We start from the raw sequence: 27,126 nt of genomic DNA, 5'->3' as shown, positions 1-27,126 counted from the left end.
ACCTATACAGTTTACAGTATATGTATACCTACATATTTTACTTATACTGTAAAACACTAAAACCCATAGTCATAGATTGTTGGGAGTCTATTATGATTAATATATTATCTGCGTTTTCCTATTGACATTTTTTATAGAAACAATTATTGTTTAATATGTACACAAATAATATTCCTGTATTCTGTTTACTTTATAATTTATTAGTGTCCAATATATTTAACTATATATTGAACATAATAGTATGAATATATGATGGATTGTACTATTAAATATCGACTATCATAATATACTATAAATTATAATACGTTGTCTGTTTCTATTCTATTATAGTTAACAGTTTATTAGTTAACCCCAAAGGCTCCTCTTAATTCTTATTAAAATCTAAATAGCTTCCCTCCTCCCTCCTAACTTTGTTTATCTATTTCTAGTCTTTAAGGGGTGTCGCTCCTTTTTACTACCTACAGTTGAAATTTGAATGCCAGAATGCAACATAACACGTGCAAATAACAATTATTGTTCATAACTACCTCTTTTTTGTCGCTAGATAGCGCTATCGTAAATGATTGTTGTTTTCTTGTAAATTGCCGAATGCCAGATAATAATGTAAGAACTCGGTAAGAACCATAAATATTAGAGATCTATACCTTCATGAAAGACATAAATCTATATATTATGTGATCTTCATGGTTGCAGTAAATCAAATATTATGTACCACAGATCAAGATAACATTTTGTCATTTGGTTAGTACCTAGACCATGGTAATTATTGCATATAATATATGTACATTGTTTGAACTTGAAAATCTTTAAAATAAATTGTTCGATGGTATTTTTGATATTTTTAAATAATTACTACTCTAGGTACTAATAACAATAACTTAATATTAATTTTTCAAGGTTTTTGACCGTCTAAATCGTATTTGCTACTAGAAGTCCTGAAACCGACGTTAAAGTTAAGTTAGGTTAAATTGTCACGACTGTATCAACGAAAAGATGAATTTCCTATACACCATACCGGGTAACGCTAAAGGCTGGTTTCCACTATACACTTTCGAGTAAATACTTTGCTGTGATTGGTTAGTTAGGTAAGGTTACCAGTTACCACACGTTGTTGGATATAGCTGAACATTTTACGAGAACACGGCACACGAGTATAGTGGTGCGCTCAAAGAATTGCTTTTTTCCGTCCATTGGACAGGATGAAAATGGTTTTTTTTGTTCCCATCAGTTACCGAAACACTAATGAATACCAAAAGTGTGATTTAAGAGATGGGTTAAAATGCACTTTATCAACCCCTCATGATTTTCAATTTTTTTTTAACGACTTGTTTTTTATGCTTAAAACAATGGTGTTATTTTTTTTCCCGGAAACTTTTATTTTAGAAGTTATAGCCTTCCAAAGTTTGCGATTTTATGACATCAGTATTACGTATAACGGGGCGCCTCTCATCACATAACACGCAACAGTCAACAGCACACGCGTAGTAAGTATTAGCTAACCTAGCCTAACCTAACCTATTATTTTAATTTAACTAGCCATATCAAGCCTGGTGACCGGAGCCGAGAGGTCCCTTGAGTTTGAAGACATGAGTCATTTGTGTTACCCTTAAGGTTCAATATACTTGTTAGGTCACTTATACTTATGGCAGACGAGCTATAAGCCCCGCGGATGACCTATAGTATAAGAGATGCGCGCGTGACATGTATAAACGTAAAGTCGCAAACTTTGGAAGGCTATAACTTCTAAAATAAAAGTTTCCGGTAAAACAAAATTACACCATCGGTTTGAGCATAAAAAAAACAAGCCGTTTGAAAAAAAAATTAAAAACCGTGAGGGCGTTAGTAAAGTGCATTTGTTCCAAGAAATATCTTGTGGGATCGCCGCCGTCGTCTCTATATCAAAATCAAATCCGTCTGCATGCCTTGTGTTGAAACGACAACTAAATAGGTACCTACTTACATATAATACTATAGCGTATTTGTATATTAAATTGTTACCACTTAAAACCGATGAGTAACCTTAAACGGTTCAACCCGAGTCAATATGCAGTAAATCGCCTACGATGCGTGGACATGTATGATATTTTATAACGTCTCATGTGTTTTAACAATAACAATTTAAATTTGGCTATGGTTGAAATATTTGTACATAATTTTGCTTAAATATTTTCCGCTTATTGCATTTCATGTACCTGCCGCGCAATAATTTAAAACGTGTCAAACAATTGTTTGAGAAAATAGCTGCTGTTGTTAACAGAAAAAATTGACTCAAAAGAAATACATTCGTATGATTAGGTATGTAATTGTATTATAGAATGTAAAAACGATTTATTAGATATTAAAACTTATAAAGCCGTATTGGTTATTATGTATATTCATATTCATACAAATACACAATAATTTTTGTATACAGGCACGTATCCAGGGGGGGGGGGTTCCATGGGGTCTGGACCCCCCTCCCCCCGAAATTTTTGTGCACCGGCACATAAAATCATTAGGGCTTAATAGCAATAGGTTTTATATATCAATTAAGTATAAAAATTGTACTAACAATTTATTTCGACCCCCCCCCCCCCAAAAAAAAAAAATAAAATCCTGGCAACGTGCCTCTTTGTATATTATATTATATTCAAAAGCCTGAAACAGGGTGTGTATCTGAAGGTTTTGACGGCTTTAAGGTCACGTTTAGTTATTCACGCTGCAGTCTATTGTAAAATTTACGACGATTACCGATATTTTTCACTTTACATAATTATTCTAATATTTGAGATGTTCAAAAATATTACAATTACTATATAACTATAAATAACCTACTAATTTTAATTTAATTTAAACTTTTTAACTATTAACATATGGCAGTGATTTTAGGTAAACTGCTGCAAAATACAATGTATTATGAAAAATAATTGTGATTTATTCCAAGTAATTCTCAAATTGGAATGGTCAACACTTTTTTACGATACAATTAAAAAAAAATTATTCATCAACTTTATCCGACAGATAATAAATTATTGTAAAGTAATAGGTATTTTTTTCCTCACTATACACCAGGGTAGTCCACCCTTTTGTAGTTGACGGGCTAATAGTTAATACTCAGCTCACACATTCAACAATTTCATCTGTAAAATCCACATATCAGCTATAGTCAAAATTGTAGTTTTAAAGTCATGTTTAATACGTTTAATAATTCAAAATCCAGTCTATGAATTGTACAATTTATGACGATTTCCCATATTTTTAATTTTAGGTAATATTTAAAGTGATTAACAATATGCAATAACAATGACTCTAATATGCAGTATTAGTCATTAAAAAAAAGCCTACACATCTTAATTTAATATTAAAATGTTGGTTGTAATCTAACCTAACCTAACCTTATAGGGTAGTAATTTAAGTAAAATTACCATATAATAGCTGGAGTGCCTATTATAGTACAATATATAGGAAGATTATAAATATGTATTATGAAAAACGAATGAGATGTATTCCAATTTATTGTCACATTGGAATGGTATAAATGGTCAACTAAATCAACAGTTAATTTTTTTCAAAATTTTTCTACGATAAAATTTTAAAAAAAGTTTAGAAACTTTGTCTAATGGATAATTATATTGGTGTAATGTAGGCGTTTTGTTCGTCACTATATACACCATTAGGCGTCATTTGTTCTTTTAAAGATTACTCATGTGTAACTACCCAAGCAGGAAATGGGAACCTTCGACGTGAATACCTATATTCAATCCTAACCTCCCACTCGTTCCGATGCGAAAGGGCAGAGCAATAACGTTAGCATGATGACATCGTATAATGCTACACACTCGCAAATACTATATAGGTACAAGTGAAAGCATTCACTGTTCAAAATTGGTTTTCATGCATATTTCAGTTCAAATATAATGAATGTTTTTCGTGATATTTCTCTAAAAATATCAAATAGATAAATTGGAAAGTTTGTATTTACTGTCACACACATAGGTTATTTGTTATATATTAATTACCATTATTATTGTCTGTACCACTGTACCTGCCATGTAGGTATATTATATATGATATAGTACCTACATATACATATAGTGCACTATAGTCTATAATATAACTAATATTACTGATACTTATAACTTATTACAGTTTTACTTTGACGAGTAGTGATTTCACAATACAGTCTTGATAAAGACGTCTTGTAGGTACCTATTCGTTCGAAAATTTTTTAAAATTTTCTCATTTGTAATTATGCAAATAGTAAATGTCATTCTACAAAATTCAAATAAGAGGCGTTCACGTGCATTTATTTCTTCTATTCGCGTCCTAAACTCCTAACCGAATTAATTTTCTACCTGTTTTAGTTCGTATAGTGTTAACATAATACAACAAATTGCCTGCAAGGTCAAAACAAATTTGTACCTATATGTGACTATGTGAACCTAAGCCTACAGATACTTACTTTCATATAATATATATACTTATACATACCTATCATAACATAATATGAACATTTTAAATTTACATAATACACAGTACACAACAATAATAAAATCATCTACACATATTATACACAGCAGTTTATTAGAAAAAACAAACTAGTATACATATTATACTATCTTATTCTTAATCAAAAATAATGATAACTAGGTACTTAATTAATAATTAATATCTACAGTCACTACAGTTTTGTTGGTAACATTAATTTTCTTACAAAAAAACTTATCTAAGTGTCCAACACAAATGCACAATATAAAATATGCATTATGAATATCGCTGCATTAGATTTTTAAAAAATTATCTGTTGATTATCATTTTATATTTGTTTTTATTATAATTGGGCCATATTTATAATTACACTTAAACAGTTTATATAATACGTAATCATGTATATACCGTTATTATGAATAACAGTTCAAATTTAATTTAATTAACGCTGCATCCTATTATGAAGACTGAGTATATAATATATAAAGATACCTAATTAACTTATTATAATTTGCAGTAGATATAGAAAAATAATATATCATTAGTTAATATGCCATCTTAAAAAGTTTATGTCGATGTAGGTATTTTACAAAAAAAGTTAAATTATGATTTTGGAATTTATGATTCATTTTTATATTAATGGGTTTTCCATGTATTAATCTATTCATTATTGTATACAATATTACAGATTTACCTGGTATTTAGATTGATATAAAATTTACAAATTGACGAACCTACATAAATAGTATACACATTGTCACAATTCACAAATAATAATTAATATCGAGTGATTGACTATACAAATAAAAACTATTTATTAAGAATATTCAAGAGGATTCCCACAAGTGAGAAAAAAATAGTATTATTATTATATTTATCTAAACGAAAAAAAATTTATTTTTCTTGTATTCGAGTTATTCGATGAAGGTCATAATTTAAAACAATTAAACATATGTATATATATTGGGTTTAAATATTGAGTCCAATTACAATTTTAAAATGTAAAAAAAGCGGATAAGTGAGTGGATGTCGCTCTGCAGTGCAGTATAGGTTACTGTAATGGATGGTATTAAATTTGAATTCAATGATGTAATATCATTGTAAACGAAAAACGATTCTGAGTGGATACGGTTTATCAGTCTAGGATATGTTATACTATATTAATTATATTGTAATAATTAAAAAAAAAAAACGTCGTCCGTAATGATATTTAATATTATACAATTGTGAAAACGTACGTTTTTGCTCCTTTAACCGCTTGTATTACGAGTACCGTTTCGAAAATCGAAAATGACCTCTCTAAAGTACCAGCTTAAAAACATTACCTTTCAGAAAAAATGCTACACTTGATACTTTTGAGCAAGTTTAGATAGAGGGAGAAAAAGTGTTTACAGAATAAAAAAGAAAAAGAAATAAACATCATTGTAAAACCAATACATTCTTCGCTCCACTCAGAATTTAAAATTAAAAATAATTAAAATCATTTAGTCCAATTTTTCTCAAAAATTTTATTTCTTAACAAATACTAATTCTAAATAAAAATATTTTTAAAATCGTCAAAGAACCACTGTAGTTATGCATGCGTAGTTATGCATGATATGAAGGTCAATGTCAATTCATTGATTATATGGTTATCCATATAGATTATATTTATAGAAATTAAGTTTATAAATTAAAAAAAAATAATTATACCTAGTATAATACAAATAATAATGACGGACTTAGACCACAAACGACACACATACGTATTGTATAGTTTGTCAAAACTTAAAGTACCTAGTTAGTGATTTTCTAATAATCCAGCTTAAAAGTGTCATTGGTCTTCCGATCTAACACTATAAAGAACATTCATCATAATACTTATGTTTCATTTTTATAAATATATTACATATATAGGACGATATAATAATAATATACTTAGCAGTCTTGACATAATTATGATATTTAATAATTAATTTAGTTCACACTTCGTTCCAGAGCGTCCAGAGCGATATTCTAAATTACGTGATATTATAATATGCGTCGTTTTAAACGTATAATATAATAATATAATCATCGCGTTCGGACGCCGTTGTTGTTACCGTTGTTATCGTCGCCGTCGTCGTTGTCGTCACCGCGTTCGTCGGCTGTGGCGCTGTTATTGTTGTGGTTGTGGTTGAACTCTTCGCTCATGTTTAGGAACTTGGCCAGCATGACCGTCGGTGGCTGGCACGTTGTGGCATTGTTGGTGTCACCAGGCACTGGCACGGCCGTAAACCCGGGCCGACACTCACACTTGCCCATTTTCCAGCCCCTGCCCTTCCTGGTGCCCTTACCCCGGTCAGGCACCACCCACTCACCGGGTTCGCATGGCCCCTGCAGGTACAGCTGTTTGCATGACAGATCAGTCCAGGCGACAGTGCCGCGTCGGTGACCACACGGATCCTGTGGCTGCATCAACGGGTCTGCCCGCCGCGGGCTTGCGCCGGCGCCACGAACGTCTTGTTGCTGTTGTTGTAGTTTTCTGGCCGCGGCCGGTGGCTTGCACGTGAGCGTCTGCGAAGACGAGTAAAATGTTCCGGCGGCCGCGTCCACATTGGCGCAACCACACATGCCCAGGTATGACACGCCCTCGATGGACGTCTTGACTGTGTCCTGGAACAGGACGATCTGGCCGGCCGGGCACGGGCCCTGCGTGCCCACTCGGTGACAGCCCTTACCACCCGGGAAGTACAGCTTTCCTGCGGTGCACGGCACGTCCACGCATCCGACCGCCATGCCGGTGGCCGTCGTGTTCACGCTGTACATGTTGCCTGCGGCGCATGGCCCGCGCGTGTATGGCCTGTAGCACGCGCCGTCACCGAACCATTTGATGTGGCCCTCCTTGCATGTGCACTCGGCCTTGGAACCACCAGCCGGCACTAGGAACTGATGTCCGGGGGAACAAGGCCCGATGCCACCAAGTTGGTAGCACTTGCCAGTGCCGTTGTGGAAGTGCGGTAGCGACGGGTCGCATCCGCACTGGCCTCCAGGCAGAAATATTCCTCCGCGTTCCTGACACGGTCCCATCGTGTAATGTTCGTGACACGTGCCTATATATAGATTGTGTGCAATTAAATATTATTTAATATTTAATCTATTAAAATTATTTAGTATATTATTATATGCATGGAATGTCTATATTATATTTTATGTTATGTTGGTGTGAGATAGCTGTATAAAATTCCTTTAAATCCAATAACATTTTAAGTGCTCATTAAAATTACCCCCTAAAGCCACTAGGTCACTAGTGTAAAACTGTCAGGATAGAAAGATTTTTTCATACATCCATAAATATTAAATATATATATTTACAAGTGTACTAATAATATTGTACTAATATCTCTAACCTGTAGGTGCCCAAAAGTAAGTCACGAGCTCTGGAACGTTTTCACATCTACAGTCACCGATTAAATCATTCATGGTGCTAGGCACCAATAGCTGCCCTTCAGTGCATGGTCCCCTAGTGTGCTTGCGATAGCAGCGCTTGTCTTTGGGCCAAAATAGTTCGTCTTTTTCCGCACACGGTGACGGATCCTCGCATGTTCCCCACCTCTCCCGGTCATCCCTGTACACATAATACAAATTTAATATATTATAAATTTTAAGCGGGCTGAGTTAAGAATGGGTACAAAAAGTATAAACTGGTTTTACTGAATTATATGTTGATCAGGCGGCTTACTTTGCAAACTAGGTTAAAGGCTTAAAGCTATAAACAAATTTTTTTATTTTTAAGATTTTACTTAATAGGACGCCACACCCGTATGTGTTGTCTCCGTCTTACAAACGTATAACATAGCAAAATCTGTTTAGCGCGGGACAACTTTTCTCCCTCAATATTTATAATAGAATTTTCAAAATTTCACAACGCATAGGTAAGAACTTTATCTGTGTCATAGCGTCGTTATTTTTTTGATAGCACAAACCAATAATTTTAAGTAATTTAATGAAAAAATAAAAAATAAATGTATTTTCTTAAGCTTATAACTTTAATTATATTTACGTTATCAAAAAAATAACGACGCTATGACACAGATAAAGTTCTTACCTATGCGTTTTGGAATTTTGGTAATTCTTCTATAAATACAAAGGGAGTAAAGTTGTCTCGCGCTAAACAGATTTTGCTATGTTATACGTTTGTAAGACGGAGACAACACATGCGGGTGTGACGTCCTCTACCGTTTCAACTTTAATTATATGGACGATACGAACTGCTTTCGCATCAAGAAAATTTTTCAATTAGTAAATCAGGCTAAATCACCCATAGTAATAAGAATAACTCATAACTATCTTTGCATAATATACTATATTAACATAATATTATACACTATATCATACTTTTTATATAAAGCTATCGGGATACGAAAGGAGACCGCGTAGTAACGACGGGACCTCAACTCTATATTTAACTGTTCACAATTTTCTTGTTATTTTAAATAATTGTTTTTAGTGTTTTTACCAAAAATAAAAAGAAATATTTTTGATTACCAATATTACTACTCATACCAGTTTTGTTGTTGTTGTAAGAAGCTGAATAATTTTCTAGAAACAACAATGTATCACTATTCACTAACGAATTTGATAATTTTTTTTACAGAAATTTGTCTATTAATTAGTGAATGCATTTAAATATTGACAGTTAATGCAGTGCGAGTGAAATTGCAAAGGGTAAGCCACAAAGTAGAGTTTCACTGTTCATTTAGCACGTCCATTCAAACTTAAAAGTGTAAGTACTAACAAAATAATTGTTCTATATTAAGTAATTGTACATAGATATTTTTAGAAATGTATTCTGTTGCGAAATCAACAATGTAGTAGTTGTTTAAAAAAAACATGATGAAAAAACTATACTAGGAAAACGTTGCTATCGGATTTATAATATTAATGTAGTATTGAACGGTTGCCAGTTAAAAAAATGGATCCGATCAACTGACAACTATCGATAATGATCACCTGTCTAGGTCGGGGGCGAAATATTGGCCGTCGTCGCAAGGACCGCCAAGCCGGAACAGCTGATGGCAACGGGAGTCACGAGGGCTTCGAACGCTTCCGGGAGGACACGCGCACTCCGCGGACCCCTTACGGTCTGGCCGCGGTACCAATTCCATCGTTTCTGGGCACGGGTACCCGCGTTGAAATATCCGGTAGCACTTCTTATCGTCTGGCCAGTAGAGCAGCTGCCATCCACCCGATGGTTCTGCGGCACATGGATTCTGAGATGGGTCTGCCCAGGGGGGCGGTAGCACTGCGCCCGTAGTGGCGGCGGCTAAGCATGCCAAGCAGTGTAGTAATAGCATCACCTATGAATTAAATCAAACGTATAGTTTATAATCGTAAGTAACACATGTTAATGGGCAAGTAATGTTTATTACACTGCAGTGTCTTAAAATTCAGGACGTATGAGCAAATATTACTATAACCATTTTGGTATAACTGAAATGCTAGCCGAGGACGGAGTCTCTCTTCTTTTCAAAAAATAATTATGCGTGCCTAGTGTCTACCTTTTCTAATCATATATTTATATCCTAATCTATAAGGTATTTAAGTATTTAGGTAAATAAATACATTTTATTTAAACTTTTGCATCCTCATTTGTGTATAATATAATATATGATATTTACATTTCATGAGATGAAATATTTGATAATTATAATGGCCAAATGACCTATTTGTGGTTCTCATCAAATCCAAAACATAAAATATTCAATAACCACCTTCATTTGCTTCGCTTTATGTTTAAATTTTCTATCTATTAATTCACATAAAATCCACACACTATACAAATCATTAGTGAGGCCCATTTAAGATTACGATATGGAAATCTGGAGATGCGCTTATAATAAGCTATCTCAGACCTAAACCATTCACGTGATCAAGTGCATAACTTTTTGTCTTATAATCTTTTATAATCAATGATGACTCTTTACATAAAGACTTAGAAATTTATACTGTTGATCTACTAGCTAAAATCTACTTCAATAGGTATATCACTCGACTTCTATGGTATAATGTATGTATAATCTATCCGCAGCCGGCAGGGAACGATATTAAGCAAGAGATAATTTTTTAAATAGGTACCTTATGGCTTAATAGTAAAAAAAGTAAAAATGTATAAATATTTAATTATAGTAATTATACATTCGTTTTCTCAGCCAACACATTACTATGCGCCGCATAAACTATTTTTATTTTTAAATTTTTCTGATATTATGACTACAAACAGTACAAACGCACATTACCTATGTTTTAAACTAAATTATCGCAAAGATCGATTTACGAGTATATTTCTAACTATATACGGTTAGGTTAGTAGTATACAAATAAAAACGCATTTTTCGATGACTAACTATATTTAAATATTAATACTAACAATAGTTAAGATTTGACCTTTTTTCTCAAGTTTCATTTAAAGTTTCCTCACACAATATCCGTAATTACATCCCTTTTTATATTCCCACTCATTCTACTTTCTTCAGCCACAACCACCCTATGCACTGCATAATGCTACGATAGTCATAAAATATTATTGTTACCATATTATATTATATTATATTTATATTTAACTAACTCTTTTTGTAAAAGCCGTTGGCGTATATATATATATATATATATATAAATAAAAATACATGATATTCTCTAACAATCATTTCACAAAAGTTCGACTGGTAAAATATTTTACAGTTGTGTTTCATGGTCATGTGGTATTTGCTATGTATATTATATGCACACACACACACGAAACACACACACACACACACACACACACACACACATATATATACGTATTATAATAATGACCCTGAGAAATCTATCGGAGGCTCGGCTTTGGAGCCTTCAAATGATAAGAACAAAATTCAAACTCTCAAACATTTATTAGTATATTATGTAGACATAATAATACATATATGTGTAATACATTATACATACATCAACAGAAATATTAAATTATTTTCATACCTGCAGCAGTATACGGTTTGACGTAAATAATGTTGAAAATTCCTTATCGCCAAATTAAAAAAAAAAATATTATATATTATTTTATAATCTGTTAGTACTTAAATATTTTGAAACACTCGCGTAAAAAAGTTAAATTCATATAATATACAAATATATTGAAATGGAAACTGGGTTTTCACTTTCGTTCCGTTCGATAGGCAATGACAACGATGACTGTTATGGTTTGTCTGTCAATTCTGTATCGGGTTATACTTCCCTCCCGCATTTCATATATATATATATGAACCACCAGCCACACTCTTATTCCATTCATGATGTCGACATTGTATTTTAATTTTTTATCCATTTTCTCTAGTTTAGACGGTTAGACCACAACACTATAAATGATATGGTCATTTTTCTTCGCCGACACGCAAGAACAGTTATTTTGTATACAATTTTAATTACCGATAAAGTTGCAGATATATACACAAGAGGTGCGCATGTTCCTAAATATATCTTATTATACATATTATGCTCTTCTTGTTTGGAGTTAACACACAATGGGAATGACGGAATAATATCGTAAGTCATAACCTTGTTTCGTCCAAATTTGATGAATAATTATATAGGATACCACCAAATCTAGTGGACATAAAGACAAAAGACATAGACTATGGTAAATAAGTATTATTCATGTGTCAGTATTTAAACAATAGAAAATAAAATGAAAAGTAGTTTTATTTAAATTTCTCCCACGCACGTCATGAAAACTGAAAAGGTTATCTAAATCGTTACATAGTGTATACTAGTATAATACCTATACCTCGCGGTTATAAATATAAACTGTATACACATCGCTGCATGCTAGATACACTGCAATGTTTTTCTATGATTTAATTGTACCTACCGAATATGTTGGTATACAATATTACAATAACACGATATTATCTATTTTAGTTTTATAATACGTTTATTTCATCATAAATTATTAATATTGGTATAGGATCGACGCTTCATAATATAATGTATACAGAGAACACCACACACCTACACGTCGAAACAAATTAAATACTTTCACGTTCGGATTAATATTATGTATGTCTCATCAAGTCAAATTGCGTTTAAAGTGCATTCAATAATAAATTAATAATATACCAATATAGCAGATCCACAAAAATATCCATTTATAAAATAATATTCCGCTTAGGCAGTAAACGTATCGACGGTCCTTGTATGATAACCACTGACTCTGTTAAGTAGTAAGTACGTGTGTTTAATGTTTTTTACTTCGTATCTATACTTACATATTATGTAAGCATGCCAACACGTAAAATCAATGTATAAACAAATAAAAGATGATACATGTATATTATGAATATATGCTCATATATACGATTTTGTTGTAATATAAGTTGTAAAAAATGCTAAAATGTAAAAATTCTGTAGTTGGTACTTATAATTTTAACTACCCATAGCCTATACGTAAATATACTATATATAGGTTTATAGGTATATACCTATTGTAATATTAAAACATTCCATGTAAGGACCACGCCGTTCATTTTTACATGTCAATTGTCTTACAGAATGATGCGTAATGCGTACGTGTTTTGGTGTTTTAAATTGATATCCGTAATGTTTGTGTTGAGCGTGGACAATCAAACAATACAAATCACTATTGTACCTATAAATAAACACAGTAGGTATCCACCATACCTATATTCCATTGCGGTGTACTTGAATTTAACCTAAATAGATTATAGCTATGTATATAATATTATATAATAATATATATTTTTCTGTCATTGAATTTCAACTCATTGCGGCATTTCATAAGCTGTTTGAACTCGCAGAGTGTATTGTGAATATGATATTATTACTAAAATATGATATAACAAGTATCGATTCATTTTTAATTATATTACTGTCAGTGCTTTCTTTTTCTACAACTATTCCCAGACAAAAATATGTTTACATATAACATATTTCGTTTTAATTCTAATTTACATATTAAAACGAGAATTCGTACTTATTTTTATCATCTAGATTAGGTATTTGAAATGTTCAGTAGTGTATATTATTATGTTTAATAGGTATACACGAACAATGAATAATATAATATGTTGATACTATAATTAATTATTATATACCGTATTATCTTACCGTAACAGGTGCGATGAGCGCAATATTGCTTATTTATATACACAATGATTTGTAAGAGGACAAATAATCAGGTTTTACTTTCGAATACATTCAAACCAGTTGACTTTTTTTTTTAAGAATACCCGTAATAATTCTTAAATATAATTACTAAGATCACGGCAAAAAAATACGCATGATACAATCTTAAAAATATTTAAGAACCATTAGCATTTCAAACAAAATTCAAATCAACAATATGCGTGATTAAAGTAGTTATAAATAGTATACTTTCAATGTTTATAATTTGATGTTTCAAAAATTCGTTACCTATACATCAACATTATTTTAAGAAATTTGTTAGGTGCTATTTTAAAATCTTAATTTCGCAACTAAGGCTTATATTTAAATTGTAAACACGGCCATGATATTTTTGGCAGTAAAATGTGGTGTAATGTTGTCTAAACGCCTCTAAACTGGATCCCGATTTTAGATTCTGAGCGAAGTGATTTATGAAAGATAAACCTAACTCCATCATCACGGATGGTTTATAGTATAGTAAAATTTTCATTTATAATAATTGAGTGTCAAAATTGGAAAAAATTCCCGGTACTTTACTTAGGAATTGGTAACACTGGAATATTTTACAAAAGTATAAAAAGGAAGTGTAATAATCAGAAGATTATAATTAACTTGAATGAGCAGGCAGCCAGCACTGCCGGCCTACAAGGGCCTAGGACTGGTGAGGGTTTTGAATTAGTGTGATTTGGATAGTTCATTAAGTGCAATTGGGTAGTTTTTGGCCTTGATTTTTATTTGTTACATACCAAAGGGCAGAGGTAGACATACTCATTGATGTTAGAACCTTAGAACATGGGAGACTTGTGAGGTTCGGCTGCAGAGACTCAATAAGGTGGATAGCATTTAATCGAACTGGACGAATTATTGTTGATTCATATATATTAAGTTGTTGTTAATTAAAGACAGTTTAGATCTTAAAAGAGGCCTTAAGAAATTTAGTTTTGTATTGACTGATTTTCGTTTTGTATTTATACGACTGTTTTATGCTAGTCACTTGTCAAAAGTTAACTTGATTTTATTAGTTTATGGTATATTGGTATAGCTGGTAGGACTTGATTTTTAAACGAAAATGGTGAAAATTCCCGATTTCGGAAGGTATGTATAAATGGTAATGTGATAATAAATATAAATGTGTTATTATATGGTAAAGTACTTAAGTACATGTATAGCTTTGATTCATTAACTTTATTATAACTCTCCGACGGCGACGGTTAGCTCAAAAACTAATCATGTATAAATGATTTTGAATCATTTGACGCCACTATTAGTGTGTCAGCCAAATTGACATATACCTATATCTACGAATTGTGTACTGAGTTTAAAAAAACATTCATTTTTGTCGACGTTTTAAATTGTTTAATCACTTTTAAGCTGTAATTAATTGCATCGAAATAAAACATAATCGATATATAACATTTTAGCTAAGAATTTCTTAGTATATGTTTTTTGTTTTATAAAATGTTGAGTTTGAAAATATTATGACATTGTATACTTTTACGTCTTGTACGTCCGTCGTATACGTCACGTAGATAATAATAATATGTAATAGTAAATATCAACTCGAATTGATATTATTTATACTGCGTTGTTATAATCCAACCTTGGATTTTAAATTGAGAATCAATTGTATGTATAATTAAAATAGGTACGAACAAATTTAACAGTTTGCGTAAACTGTCAATTTTATTTAAATATCTAAAATTACCAGTATGTGTCAAGTCTCAAGTGATATTACACCATACACATTGCTATATACTTTAAAATATATTTTAAATTAAAATATTGCGAAACTACGTACAAGAATGATATAATTAACCTACTTAATTAATTAATTGATTAAAAAACCTATTTAATAATTTAGATGTGTTTTATTCAAAATGTGACAACAAAGTTATACGTACAACTCTGTAAATTTGCAATTAAATAACAACGTATGGAAAAAAACAATAATGAAAATCCATTAAACAAATCATTATTATTATTCTTTTAAGAGTTATATTTATGGTAATGTTTGCTAAACATTTCTATTTTTTTTTCTAGAACAACACACCCGCCGTTTTTCTTTGAAAAAGGTTACACAATAATTACTTGTTGGTTCGTAGACTAAATAGAATAGAATATACCTGTGTTATAGATTTAATCGTTTCAATTTATATTCGTTTTTTAATTTCAATACCTATTATCGAAAACGCAACATATAATATAGTAGGTAGATATACATAATAATATTATATTATATGTTTTTTTTAAATTACTCGTACCTAAAAATATTGCGAAAAATGCATAATATTATGTATATATTATAATACCTATGTATTAGGTATACACTCTATACACATTTTCGTCTCGATCTAAACAATCGTTCTCTAATAAGAATATATTTTTTTTTGTTTTGCGCAATATTTATCATGTAAATACAATGTACATTATATATACACACCTTAGTCCCAATTATTATACTTATGTATATTATATCTGTAACGTTGGCGGCGCGGCGTTGGCGGGTGCGAGGCGCGCGAATTAAATTTGTTACAATTATATAATAAGAATCTAAATGTCTAGGTATAATATAAAATATAATATAGGCACTCACACACCAATTGACACGCGTCCTTGCAGTGACGAAAACGACACAGTGGCTTATATAAATCACAATGAAAACGTTTAGGAAAAATTGAGATTTTAATTGTGTTGATTGTAGGGATACCGGATAGCGGTATAATACAGATACCCATAATACACATTATTTATAATATATAATATGTCTCCCAGGTCTCTAAGCATCATTGCAGTTTACATATATTATATGTTATAAGTTTATGACATATGAATAATTATTGTGATACACGAATGCGATATTATTATAGTTTATAATAACGCCATTTTGTGTTATTGAACGATCATAATTCATAATTATTACTATAATATATTATTATAGGACCAACACAACGAAAAATAAAATAATATTTGGTAAAAATATAAATAAGTACCAATACTTACTTTTTTATAATAATATAAATTGTATGGGCAAGAAAATAAGTATACATACACATATATGTAAAGTTCACACATTTATTACAAACGGTTCTCTAGATTACATTTAAGATTTAATTCTAAACATTTTATCATTCTTGATCAGCTGACTAGGTATTATCATTCATCATGAATTAAGGCATTTTGTTTAATGAGCAGATCCTTAAGAGGACGCTACACCCGCATACGTTGTCTCCGTCTTACAAGTGCGTAACATAACAAATTTTATGCTCAGCAGATCACGTTTAGCTCCGTTAGTTTGAAATTTAGAGTAAATTGACCTCTTACAAAAATTAAAGGTAACATCATTATCGAGGGAATGACGTAGGCTTTTTATTATATTTTAATTTTAAAGTGAGTTATATGTATTTTAAGATATACAAACAATTTAAAATTTTAAAATACACATAACTCACTTTAAAATTAAAATATAATAAAAAGCCTACGTCATCATGCCCTCGATAATAATGTTACCTTTAATTTTTGTAAGAAGTCAATTTACTCTAAATTTTAAACTAACGGAGCTAAACGTGATCTGCTGAGCATAAAATTTGCTATGTTACGCACTTGTAAGACGGAGACAACATATACGGGTGTAGCGTCCTCTTAAGAATCAATAAACTGCAGGTGATTTTTACAATGTCGTGATTTAGATACAAGTAAACAATAACTTCTGCACAAATTCGTGTTCGTGAAATAATTAGACTGAGGAGTTTGGTGGACAAGGCCGAAACGTGACAAAATGTGAAGCTCTACAGGTAATACATATTTTCAGTGAGCAATTTTTTTATAATTAGAATGGTATATATATATATATTATACATTATAACAAATAATAATATTTAAATGGATTTTTATTTTAAATATTTATAGTCTATACAAACAATGTTTACTTGACTATAGAAGAAATACATTTACGTCACGTCGATTTACGACTTGGGTATGCGTTGCGGTTGGTCGTTTTAATTAGATTATAAAATGCATATTAGGTGCATTTATGTGCTGTTCGCACGTGACACAAATACCGACATACCTACAATTAATATCACATTACGTAGTAGAATAATATAGCTATACCATATACGAATAAAAGATGGCCCTATATGTATGTATCAAAGAGAATTTCGAAAAAAAATTAATTTTTGTCACCTTTAAAATGTCCGGTGCGCATACGTAAACACAAATTCAATACGCACCACTTACCACTAAACAGGGTGATGATTTAACAAAAATTCACACGCCCATTTCATCCATCAAACGAAAATTATTTTAATAAAATAGAATTTTTAGAATTATAAAGATTTATCTATTTTTTCAAATACTTGGGTTTTTTTTTGTTTATTGAGAAGATATTTTCTAAATATTATTATTTTTTATGAACTAGGTGTAATACCCATGTTGATTATAGATTTAAAAGAAATAGTGTGTTGTATGAAAAAAAAAAATAAATCTTATAAATGTTTTATTTACACCCAGGTCTTTTATTACGCAAATATTACAATTACCTATTGTAAGTTAACTAATTATAAAATACTAATAGGTGTATATTATTGGAATTTTAAAATTGTATTGTTGTTTCCAATTTCCTAAACCTATATTATTTTGTGAGTTAACTCTGAACTTATTTTAAATTGAAATTGATACCTATTATAATGCATGACTATACACTACCTATATTATGTGTGAATCATCATTAATTGTGATATATTAGACAAGTTATAGAAGTGTATGATATGTGGGTAATATTATCTATGGGGTACTGGGGTGTATAATAATATATATATATAGGTACTCACGTATATTATAGTCGTCGTCGTGGTGCAGTACAAGTTATCCGCGGACGGTGTGCCGAACGCGGGCCATGGATAAACGCAAGCACACAGCTGCTGCGGATGAAAACAAAAATAATAATAATGAAGATAATAGAATACGCGAGAGTAATGTATCGCTGGCCAAACAGCAGCAGCAATAATAATGGGCGGTAAGCGCAGAGCGTCGTCCGCGTGGTCGTTTCACAGTATATTATGTCAAACGCGCTGTTGCGTACCGAGTTATGTATGAGCGTCGCCGCCGCGCGTCGTTACCGTCATAATGTGCCGACCAAGATCCGGTTACGCAATGGTCAAGGCTTTGGGGGTTCCCCTCGGCGTGGCTGCACGCTGCAGTCGTGTATGCGCGTTTACAGCAACGTGTAATTCCCGAGCTCGTGATCTTGACCCGAAAAATCAAAAGCTTTTTTACAACCGTACACTATAATATTATATATTATATTATATATTATCGTATATTATCTATTATGTATATTATATACCTATATATTACATATTTACGCACACGCCATCTCACGTCACTGTGCGCACTAAGTACCCTGCTTAGTCTACATAGGTATACTGTCGTAACACGAAGGTATGTTATACCTTGTGCCGCCAATGTCGCGATTTTTTTTCTCAGTAAGAACTGCCGCCTATAAAGCTATACATCATAACAATTTTTTATCGTGCCGTGTCCACATGACGTATATTATATTATTACCTATATATATACATACCGTGTTATTATTGATGAATTATCATATGAGTTTCTGGTTTTTCCTACTTCCTATTCAAATTTCAAACACTGATATTATAGTAGGACAAGGCGCAAACAGTCTATAATATTATATGTATATTATTTACATGTATATGAACGTAGCGGTTCACGGCCGGTAGTCGCGATAGTATTATAAATGTATAGGTATTATTTTTTGATATAATGGTATATCGTATCGAGTATTGTGTTTACAATACACATATTATGTACAATAGGTGTATCAGGAAGATCTGACAATTTTATATTAATAAAATGTGTCAGATCGTCGGGATGCACTCTTTACACATATTATAATTATTATATGTTATATTATACATATACCATGCACATATTATGGTGCATTTTAAAACACGCCTATTCCGTTTTAAACTAAAATTATATATATTAGGCATAATTGTATTTACATTGTGTTTTTTGGAATTTTTAGTTAATATAGACTGCGTCCGCTACATCATCAGGATATATATAGGGGTCACCCACATGCGGTCCTAGGCAAACTTTATGTATGCACCCAACCTGCATACAAAACTTAAAAAAGAAAATTTTGGTGATGAATTTAAAGAGGTTTTCAGTTTACAATTTTCAATTCAATTAATTAATTAAAATCATAATTTTATTTTATTTTTTGATATCGCTTTTACTTTCTTTGGATAAACATTACATTATGACGGGCCTTGAAAACTTGAAAGTAGTGATCCAAAAATATTAATCGGTGATCCTCGCAACACTTAGATACTATTCAAACTATATATTATTTTCAAATATTCTAAGATTTTTGTACAGCATTAACGAAAACTATCCTGGAGACAGTTGGCGGCACAAAATTATGAAAACCTACTCTTTTTACAAATTGTTAAGGAAATCCGAAGAAATAGAATATATTAATTAATAAATAGTATAATGTATATAGACTTGTCTAGTGTTGTCTACAATCATGTTGTACCTAAATGTATTTATTTATTTCTATATTTTTGTTTATCTATATAAAATATAAATATATAGGTTCGGAGGTTCTTAAACCCGTAATGCAAGGTCCATTAATGATAATATATTGTAATATCATCAATAATCAACATCGATTATCAAATATGTTCATTAAAAATTTAGAAATTTAAACAATACGTAGATGTCCTTAATACAGAAAGAGGAATAACGCAAAAGTTACTAGTTCGAATTTCAATTCGTATGGGTATCAATCCAACATTAAAAAAAAAATGATCTACTTATTTACAGCATAAGAAAAAAAAATCTATATCATTTCAGGACAGTTCTACTCATTGAAATGTCAACTTAACAATAATAATAATAAAAAATTAAGTTAAATTCAATTAGTTTTCAAAACTCCACTTATATGACGTAGGTACTTACTGTCTATAGTGGCTACTGGCTAGTGGCTACTATATATATGCACATGCTATTTTTACGCAGGGAAAGTATTTGAAATTTGAACTCAACCGTATAACTGTGATAATATCTGTATATTATATTACATTATAGACTTTAAAGTATTATTATTATTATTATTATTATTTATTATGTATACATCGCGACTATTATCATTATTATACACACACGCATGTATGTACATACATAGATATATGTATGATTTATACATTACGCATGTACGATCACTCGTCCATAACGTATATTATAAACATCGCAGCGAACGCGTTGACGACGGCGTACTTAAGCGACGCCCCGAGGGTTAACGTCCCGACCCGATATTAGACGCACACACACACGCTGGAGGCGTATACGCACGACACACCAAGACGTCCAATCGCGATGACGTATAATAATTTAATGCATAACATCGTGTTGGTATATTATATAGGTACATACTAGGTGATGTATTTTATTGTTACGTATATTACGCGATCGCATAATAATAACACATTATTGTTGTCCGCGTGTGCATAGATATTTTGTACTTTAAACACTAAATCATCATAATATTATAATTTATAACATTGTTCATAACATTGATGAACAAATCGAGAACAAAAAGTAAAAAGTCACATGTTTCAGCGTCAAATATATGTAATAATAATAATCCCGACGGTGTTAGGGTTCCAGAGTCGATAAGACTTTATTCGTATACACCAAAACAATAAATTAAGACTTAAAAGTGCATACAACATAATTTCATAATATTTATGTTACCATGGGATATATTTAGACTCTATTAAATGATATACCTATTACCTAATAATATAAAATATATATGCACTCTAGAGACATAGACATTGTACACAAAATTGAACTCTCAAAAACAATTTTCTTCTAAAAAAAATGCAGTACCTACCTAATACCTACAAATAATAAATCACTAAATATTTATTGTCAGTTATAGGTATTGCATTTGGTATAGACACTTTTTATAAATAAAATTGTATTGGCCAAGTTCAATATGCTTTACCCATCATATGGAGATTTTTAATTTTGCTAAAATTATTTTTGAGGCTATTTTTTGAAAACAACATTTTGATTTAAAGCATCGTAATGAAATGTACAACTGCGTAAATTAACAGTTATATGTGTAATGACTAATGATGTGTTCCAATATAGTTTATATACTCTTAGTATTTAGCAGGTATCTCTGATATTTAGATACTATTTGAAATTAAAAACTCAAAAATGTCAATAGTACGCTGATTTAAGTATATAGGTATGTATAACAATAAAGCTACATAATTACATTTTACATTACCTAGCAATATCTAAACCATGCACTAAGTATAACCAAAAAATATTATGGTTTTAAAATCAGTTATTTTAAAGACTGAATGTAAATGCGGGCGATGAGATTATTGGAAATCTAAATGATGCGTTAAGTAAAAAATGTTGGTAAACACTGAGTTATAGTAGTTATACTGTCGCAGTTGTAGAAATGTATATAACTGTTTCTATAAATAAGACTTAAGTAGGTATAAGTACGCCCATTTCAATACGGATTATACCGCGGTGGCATTAAATTTACAAGTATATATCATAATCATTAGTCATTATACATTTACACATTACTATAGGTACACGTAGGCGTTCGAACGATTTTCGTGGGTGGTAACTATTAGTAAGTACTTATTTAATACATATATATATATATATTATATATAGTACCTATATGCATACATTACCTATAAAATCATATATAGGTACTATAGGTACGTATTAGACAAGATATGTATATCACTACGTTAATTCGTTAATACACCATATTATGCAACATAATAGTTAACATCTGATCAAACGTCGGTTGGGAAGTTAAATATGTTTGGTATAAATGTATTTAATAGTATACAATTTCAGCTTATTCTCAATACTTTAATTCCTCTATACACGTAATGGCGTTTAAACATTATAAGTTATTGATTTGTGTTAATATCCATAAAGTCATAATATAGTCCTATCAATATATCTATAACACAAAATCTAACTTTCTTTTTTTTTTAGACTTAGCTCGTCAATGACTTCTTCTGGCAAACTTTTGATATTCTCGTAAAATGCCTGCAATAAGGCCAGATTAGAATTATCGACATTTACATAATCTCTTCATAAGAAGAACTATACTGAATACTATACTGAGGATCCTATCTAGACCGTTCGGCTAACTAGGAAGTTTAGTTATGTTTTTTTTTATTACTATTATTTAAATTATGGCGTTTATTGAGAATTTACAATCTGTACATTATATAAAATAAGTAAATATGATATAAGAATAATATAAAGACTTTGAGTGACATGAAGGAAGACTCGCAGTCGAGTCACCTTTTACAAAGAATTAAAAATAAATAATTAATTAATTTTTTTTTTTTATTACTTATATAAATGTATTTTAATGGTTAAGCAGATCTCTGCACCAGTTGCGTTTGAGACGTTTTGTGGGGTAAAGTTTAGTTATGTTATAATTATTATAATAGTTAAAATAATTGTACATAATATTATATAAGCATATGGTAGGATAATTCAACCATTTTTTCATTTAATAATGAATTTATATAAGTTCTGACTTTTAGAATTTTTAAATATTATATTTAAACTAGATAGACTACTGTCTTAAATTCCCGTTTTATAATAATTAAAAATAAATAAATATAGTTAGAATTTTGAATATTGAAAAATTCTTCAGGATTTTTATGATGTAAAACAATGAATAATTACACTAAATTAAATTATCAATGGAGCAAAAAATAAAAACTACACTCGTATTTTAAATATTTGTAATTAATATTGCGTACAAATCACAAGTGTCAAGTGATTCTTGTTATACTCTAGTCATTATTTTGAACAGTAAAAACGTTTTTGAAAATGTTGTAAAGCACATAATTAAAAACGTAAAAACTTAATTTAAATTTGTTTTATTTTCATTAAAATACAACATTTACATTCTATACAACAAAAAATTAACAATAATGGCAAATAGGTTCACAGAGAAGATCAATAATATAAATATATGAATGGAAATTAAGAGTAATAAGGAAGCTATCCAGTGATTGGCCCATTATCAGCAGTTTACAGTTAAAATTTAGTAATCTAGCACGATAATGGTCTTTTCAAGTTAAAAGATTGCGATACCTATGTCAATTGGGACATAACGCTGAATGGGGGAGGGGGAGGGGACCCTATATCATTTGCGCATCATCTGTTTACCGTCCAAAAATATCGTACATCGTTTCCGCATTGTCGGTTTCCTGCACCAAATGATCGTACATCAAATGCACATCAGTATATTCTGAACAATAAAACGGTATAAAAAAAATGGTATTACACGATGTATAATTATTAATATTATATAGAGTATGAATAATTTAAGATTTTTAAACTTAGAAATAAACATACATAAATATTTTAAATTCAAATTTTGACAAAATTCATCAAAAACTCGAAAATTTAATATTAAGTGAATATTATTTAGAGATCTTAAGACCAAAGTTAGAAAACAATACTTGCTCTTTGGGTGTACACCTTTTTTCATTTCTATTGTCAAATAATATTAATGCACAAAATATGTACAACCCAAAAATCGAACGATGCGCAATATTGTCTTACAAGAAGGTCAAAATTAACAATAGTGATGCGCAAACGACAGCCGGTGCGGGGGAGGGTTATCGCTCTTTTGCTAGGAAAAAGGATAATCGTCTGCGCATTATAGCAAGAGATCAATCATCAATTATTGATTAAAGGAGGTGAAGTAATCTGGAGTGGAATTTTTCATAGTGAGTTTAACTGTTGATGCTCCCAAATCCATTTTGCGTAATCTGAGGACTGAAATAGTGAGACACTTACGTAATCGTATTTCGTAGTACCTACAGAATAGTTTTCCAAACCAATTACCATTGATTTATCAGTCAGTTGACAATTAACAAAACTTAACTACAAAGACCTAATAAGACAGTGATCCACTCGAATCGTATAGATATTGGTATGATCAGTATCAATCAATTTGTTAATGTTAATAATAATATTATAACTTATATGAATTTATAGTGCTACGGTAACGTAACTAAAATATTTATGTTTAACGCGTTTTGCGGGTTGTCTGTACATATTGCATAATTATGGTCTTAGGGCAATAAGCGTAATTTGGGCCCAGTGGGCACTAGGGTACATTTTTGAAGTCTGTGGGAGTCTGTGGCAAAACTAAAAAAATTATGAGGTAAAATGACTCTCAGTTAAATTTTTAAGGTGCCTCATCCTACCCATCCTCCCCAACCAGATTACACATATTGCCTTAAATACAACAAATAGTGTTATGAATTATAATGTAATAGGTCTACCGAATAAAATATGTTACTTTTTCGAATCATTTATCATTGTTTTACCATACAAAAACTCACGTGTGTTACTGCGTGCCATGGTAGATAGACAGATATAGTAAATACTAATTGTCATAGTAATAATACTTATATAAATATAAGTATAGTTAGTAAAAATATTTTCGTGAGGTGTTGCCAGAACAGAATTTTGATTTCCATTATTTATTAGCAATAAACGATTGATAGGTTAGACTAAAATTTGAACTTGCGTCCGAATCTGTTTAAATCTATATTATATATACCGTGTAGGTACAATGACAACGATTTTAGTGTGAATCAAAAATTAGGTAATTCCTATTTAGTCCCAATAAAATACGTAAAATATAAAATAATGTTCGATATTATTACATAAATATTACAGCGTATTAGTTCATTAGTTGGGTACAAATAGTACCTAATAGTATTATATATAGGCGTACTACTCGTAATAAATAATACAATTGTTGTAACGTAATTAAATATTTGACTAAAAACAAAAATTGCGATCGACCGCTCTCTAATATGTTGATCAGCGTAGGTAAATTGGCATGCATAGTAAGTTATATATTATGTACATTATTATCAAAAAAATATAATATATAACAACAGTAGGTTTATAGTTACTTGCGTGGCTTTGTGTTTTTTGGTTTATAATAAAACGCGTATCGGTATAGGTAGGTAGTATTAGCAATACTATAATATTTTATGCTATTTGACTGTAGACCAGTCACGGTGTATTCAGTCACTGCGCGTCCGTTGATTTCACTTTCTAATGGTCGTGATGATCCTCTTCCTATGATGTAACATCACGAGCGGTCCATGCAACAGGAGGAGTGTGCATTTTATACGATCTTTGATCATTGTCGAAATGCATAATAGTATATTATATTTTAACATTATAATACGCACGAGACATCGTTTATTTTCATATTCAGCGCCGCGTGAATATCACCCATATTCGTGTACTCAGTGTCGTATTTATGAGGTGAGGGGACGGGAGGGGGTCCCCAGGTTCAGGTTTTAACCCCCCTACCCAGAGAACAAAAAAGAAAAAGAAAAAAGAGTTACTCAATGATAAATCAATATTTTACTACGGGTTTTCTGATGATTAAACGATGTAGACAGTTGCGTTATTTTGGAGTGGAGTATCGCTGCGTTTCGAAGTAAAAGATGAAACAAATAGGCTTTATTAGGTATACGATTTAAAAAAAAAATTTAACTCTTCCAAGATATTGTTGAAAATACACCACCACTGTGTATATTATAAATATTTAATATTATATCGTTATAATAGTAAGTAAGTTATGGTCGTTTAAAAATGTACTAAAAAAAAAACAGAAATGGTCATAACTTACTTGAAATTGATTTCAATAAAAAACTCCGAGATGCCTGGATAATATTCTTGTCCTTAAGTTTAATAAGAAGTAAATTCAATCTTATTTTAGAAATTACAGAGTAAAACTTATTATTGTGAACGTAAAATGTTCGTTTGTACAACAAAGACAACAAATGCCCGTGTAGCGTCCTCTTAATCGTGAGTACTTGGAACTCCGAATTTTAATAATAATATTTTCAACCCGACACCTATTATACAGAAGAGTAGTTTCAACCCTTTTTATTTTGAAAATAATTACATTTTAGATAGATGGACTTAAAATAGTTAATAATTGATTAGGAATTCAAGTTATCGTAAACCGCAGGTTTATACAGTAATACTACAACATAATTTTATATTTAATTAAATGATTAAATCTTTTAAAAATGCGTTTGCTCGAGGTGTACTTCGACTTACTTAGTAAATATTTTTGAGTTTCAACTCTGTATAAATCGCATTCTCCGATTCCATTAAAACATATTTAAGTAATAAACATTTTAAAAGTACATAGAACTATACATAGAAGGATACCAACCCGCCACTAGATTTGAGAAAATTGTTTTAAAATAACCATCTTTAACAGCCTTTAATCTAATACAAAAGCACTATTTAAGTACAGTTTTTTTGTATTGTATGGAATGAGCTTTTCTGTACTTAAAAATAACCCAAAGAAAAACTAAAATATTTATG

General features: G+C 30.8%; 1 protein-coding gene across 3 annotated transcripts; it reads right to left on the bottom strand.

The window, feature by feature from the left end:
* Nucleotides 1–4,544: 4,544 nt before the first annotated feature.
* Nucleotides 4,545–25,806, bottom strand: LOC107165514 (uncharacterized). Of its 3 annotated transcripts, XM_089221960.1 has the most exons (5): nt 25,686–25,806; nt 18,474–18,563; nt 9,439–9,785; nt 7,836–8,053; nt 4,545–7,538 (listed from the first exon to the last, which is right to left on the bottom strand). In XM_089221960.1, the coding sequence occupies exons 3-5, from the start codon at nt 9,780–9,782 to the stop codon at nt 6,520–6,522; spliced, it is 1,581 nt and encodes a 526-aa protein (XP_089078086.1). In that variant the 5' UTR covers nt 9,783–9,785; nt 18,474–18,563; nt 25,686–25,806; the 3' UTR covers nt 4,545–6,519. The 3 variants fall into 3 exon arrangements, with proteins under 3 accessions (XP_089078086.1, XP_015369274.1, XP_015369275.1); XM_015513788.2 differs by lacking the exon at nt 25,686–25,806 and having other exon boundaries at nt 18,474–18,715; XM_015513789.2 differs by lacking the exons at nt 18,474–18,563; nt 25,686–25,806 and adding an exon at nt 11,443–11,788.
* Between the last annotated feature and the right edge of the window lie 1,320 nt (nt 25,807–27,126).

This window comes from Diuraphis noxia, unplaced genomic scaffold, assembly GCF_037042655.1.
Source record: "Diuraphis noxia isolate RWA-SAM2 unplaced genomic scaffold, SU_Dnox_SAM2 contig0003, whole genome shotgun sequence".
Classification (NCBI taxonomy): Eukaryota; Metazoa; Arthropoda; class Insecta; order Hemiptera; family Aphididae; genus Diuraphis; species Diuraphis noxia.
The sequence above is the reverse complement of the archived record's forward strand: the minus strand, read 5'-3'. Positions and strand labels throughout refer to the sequence as shown.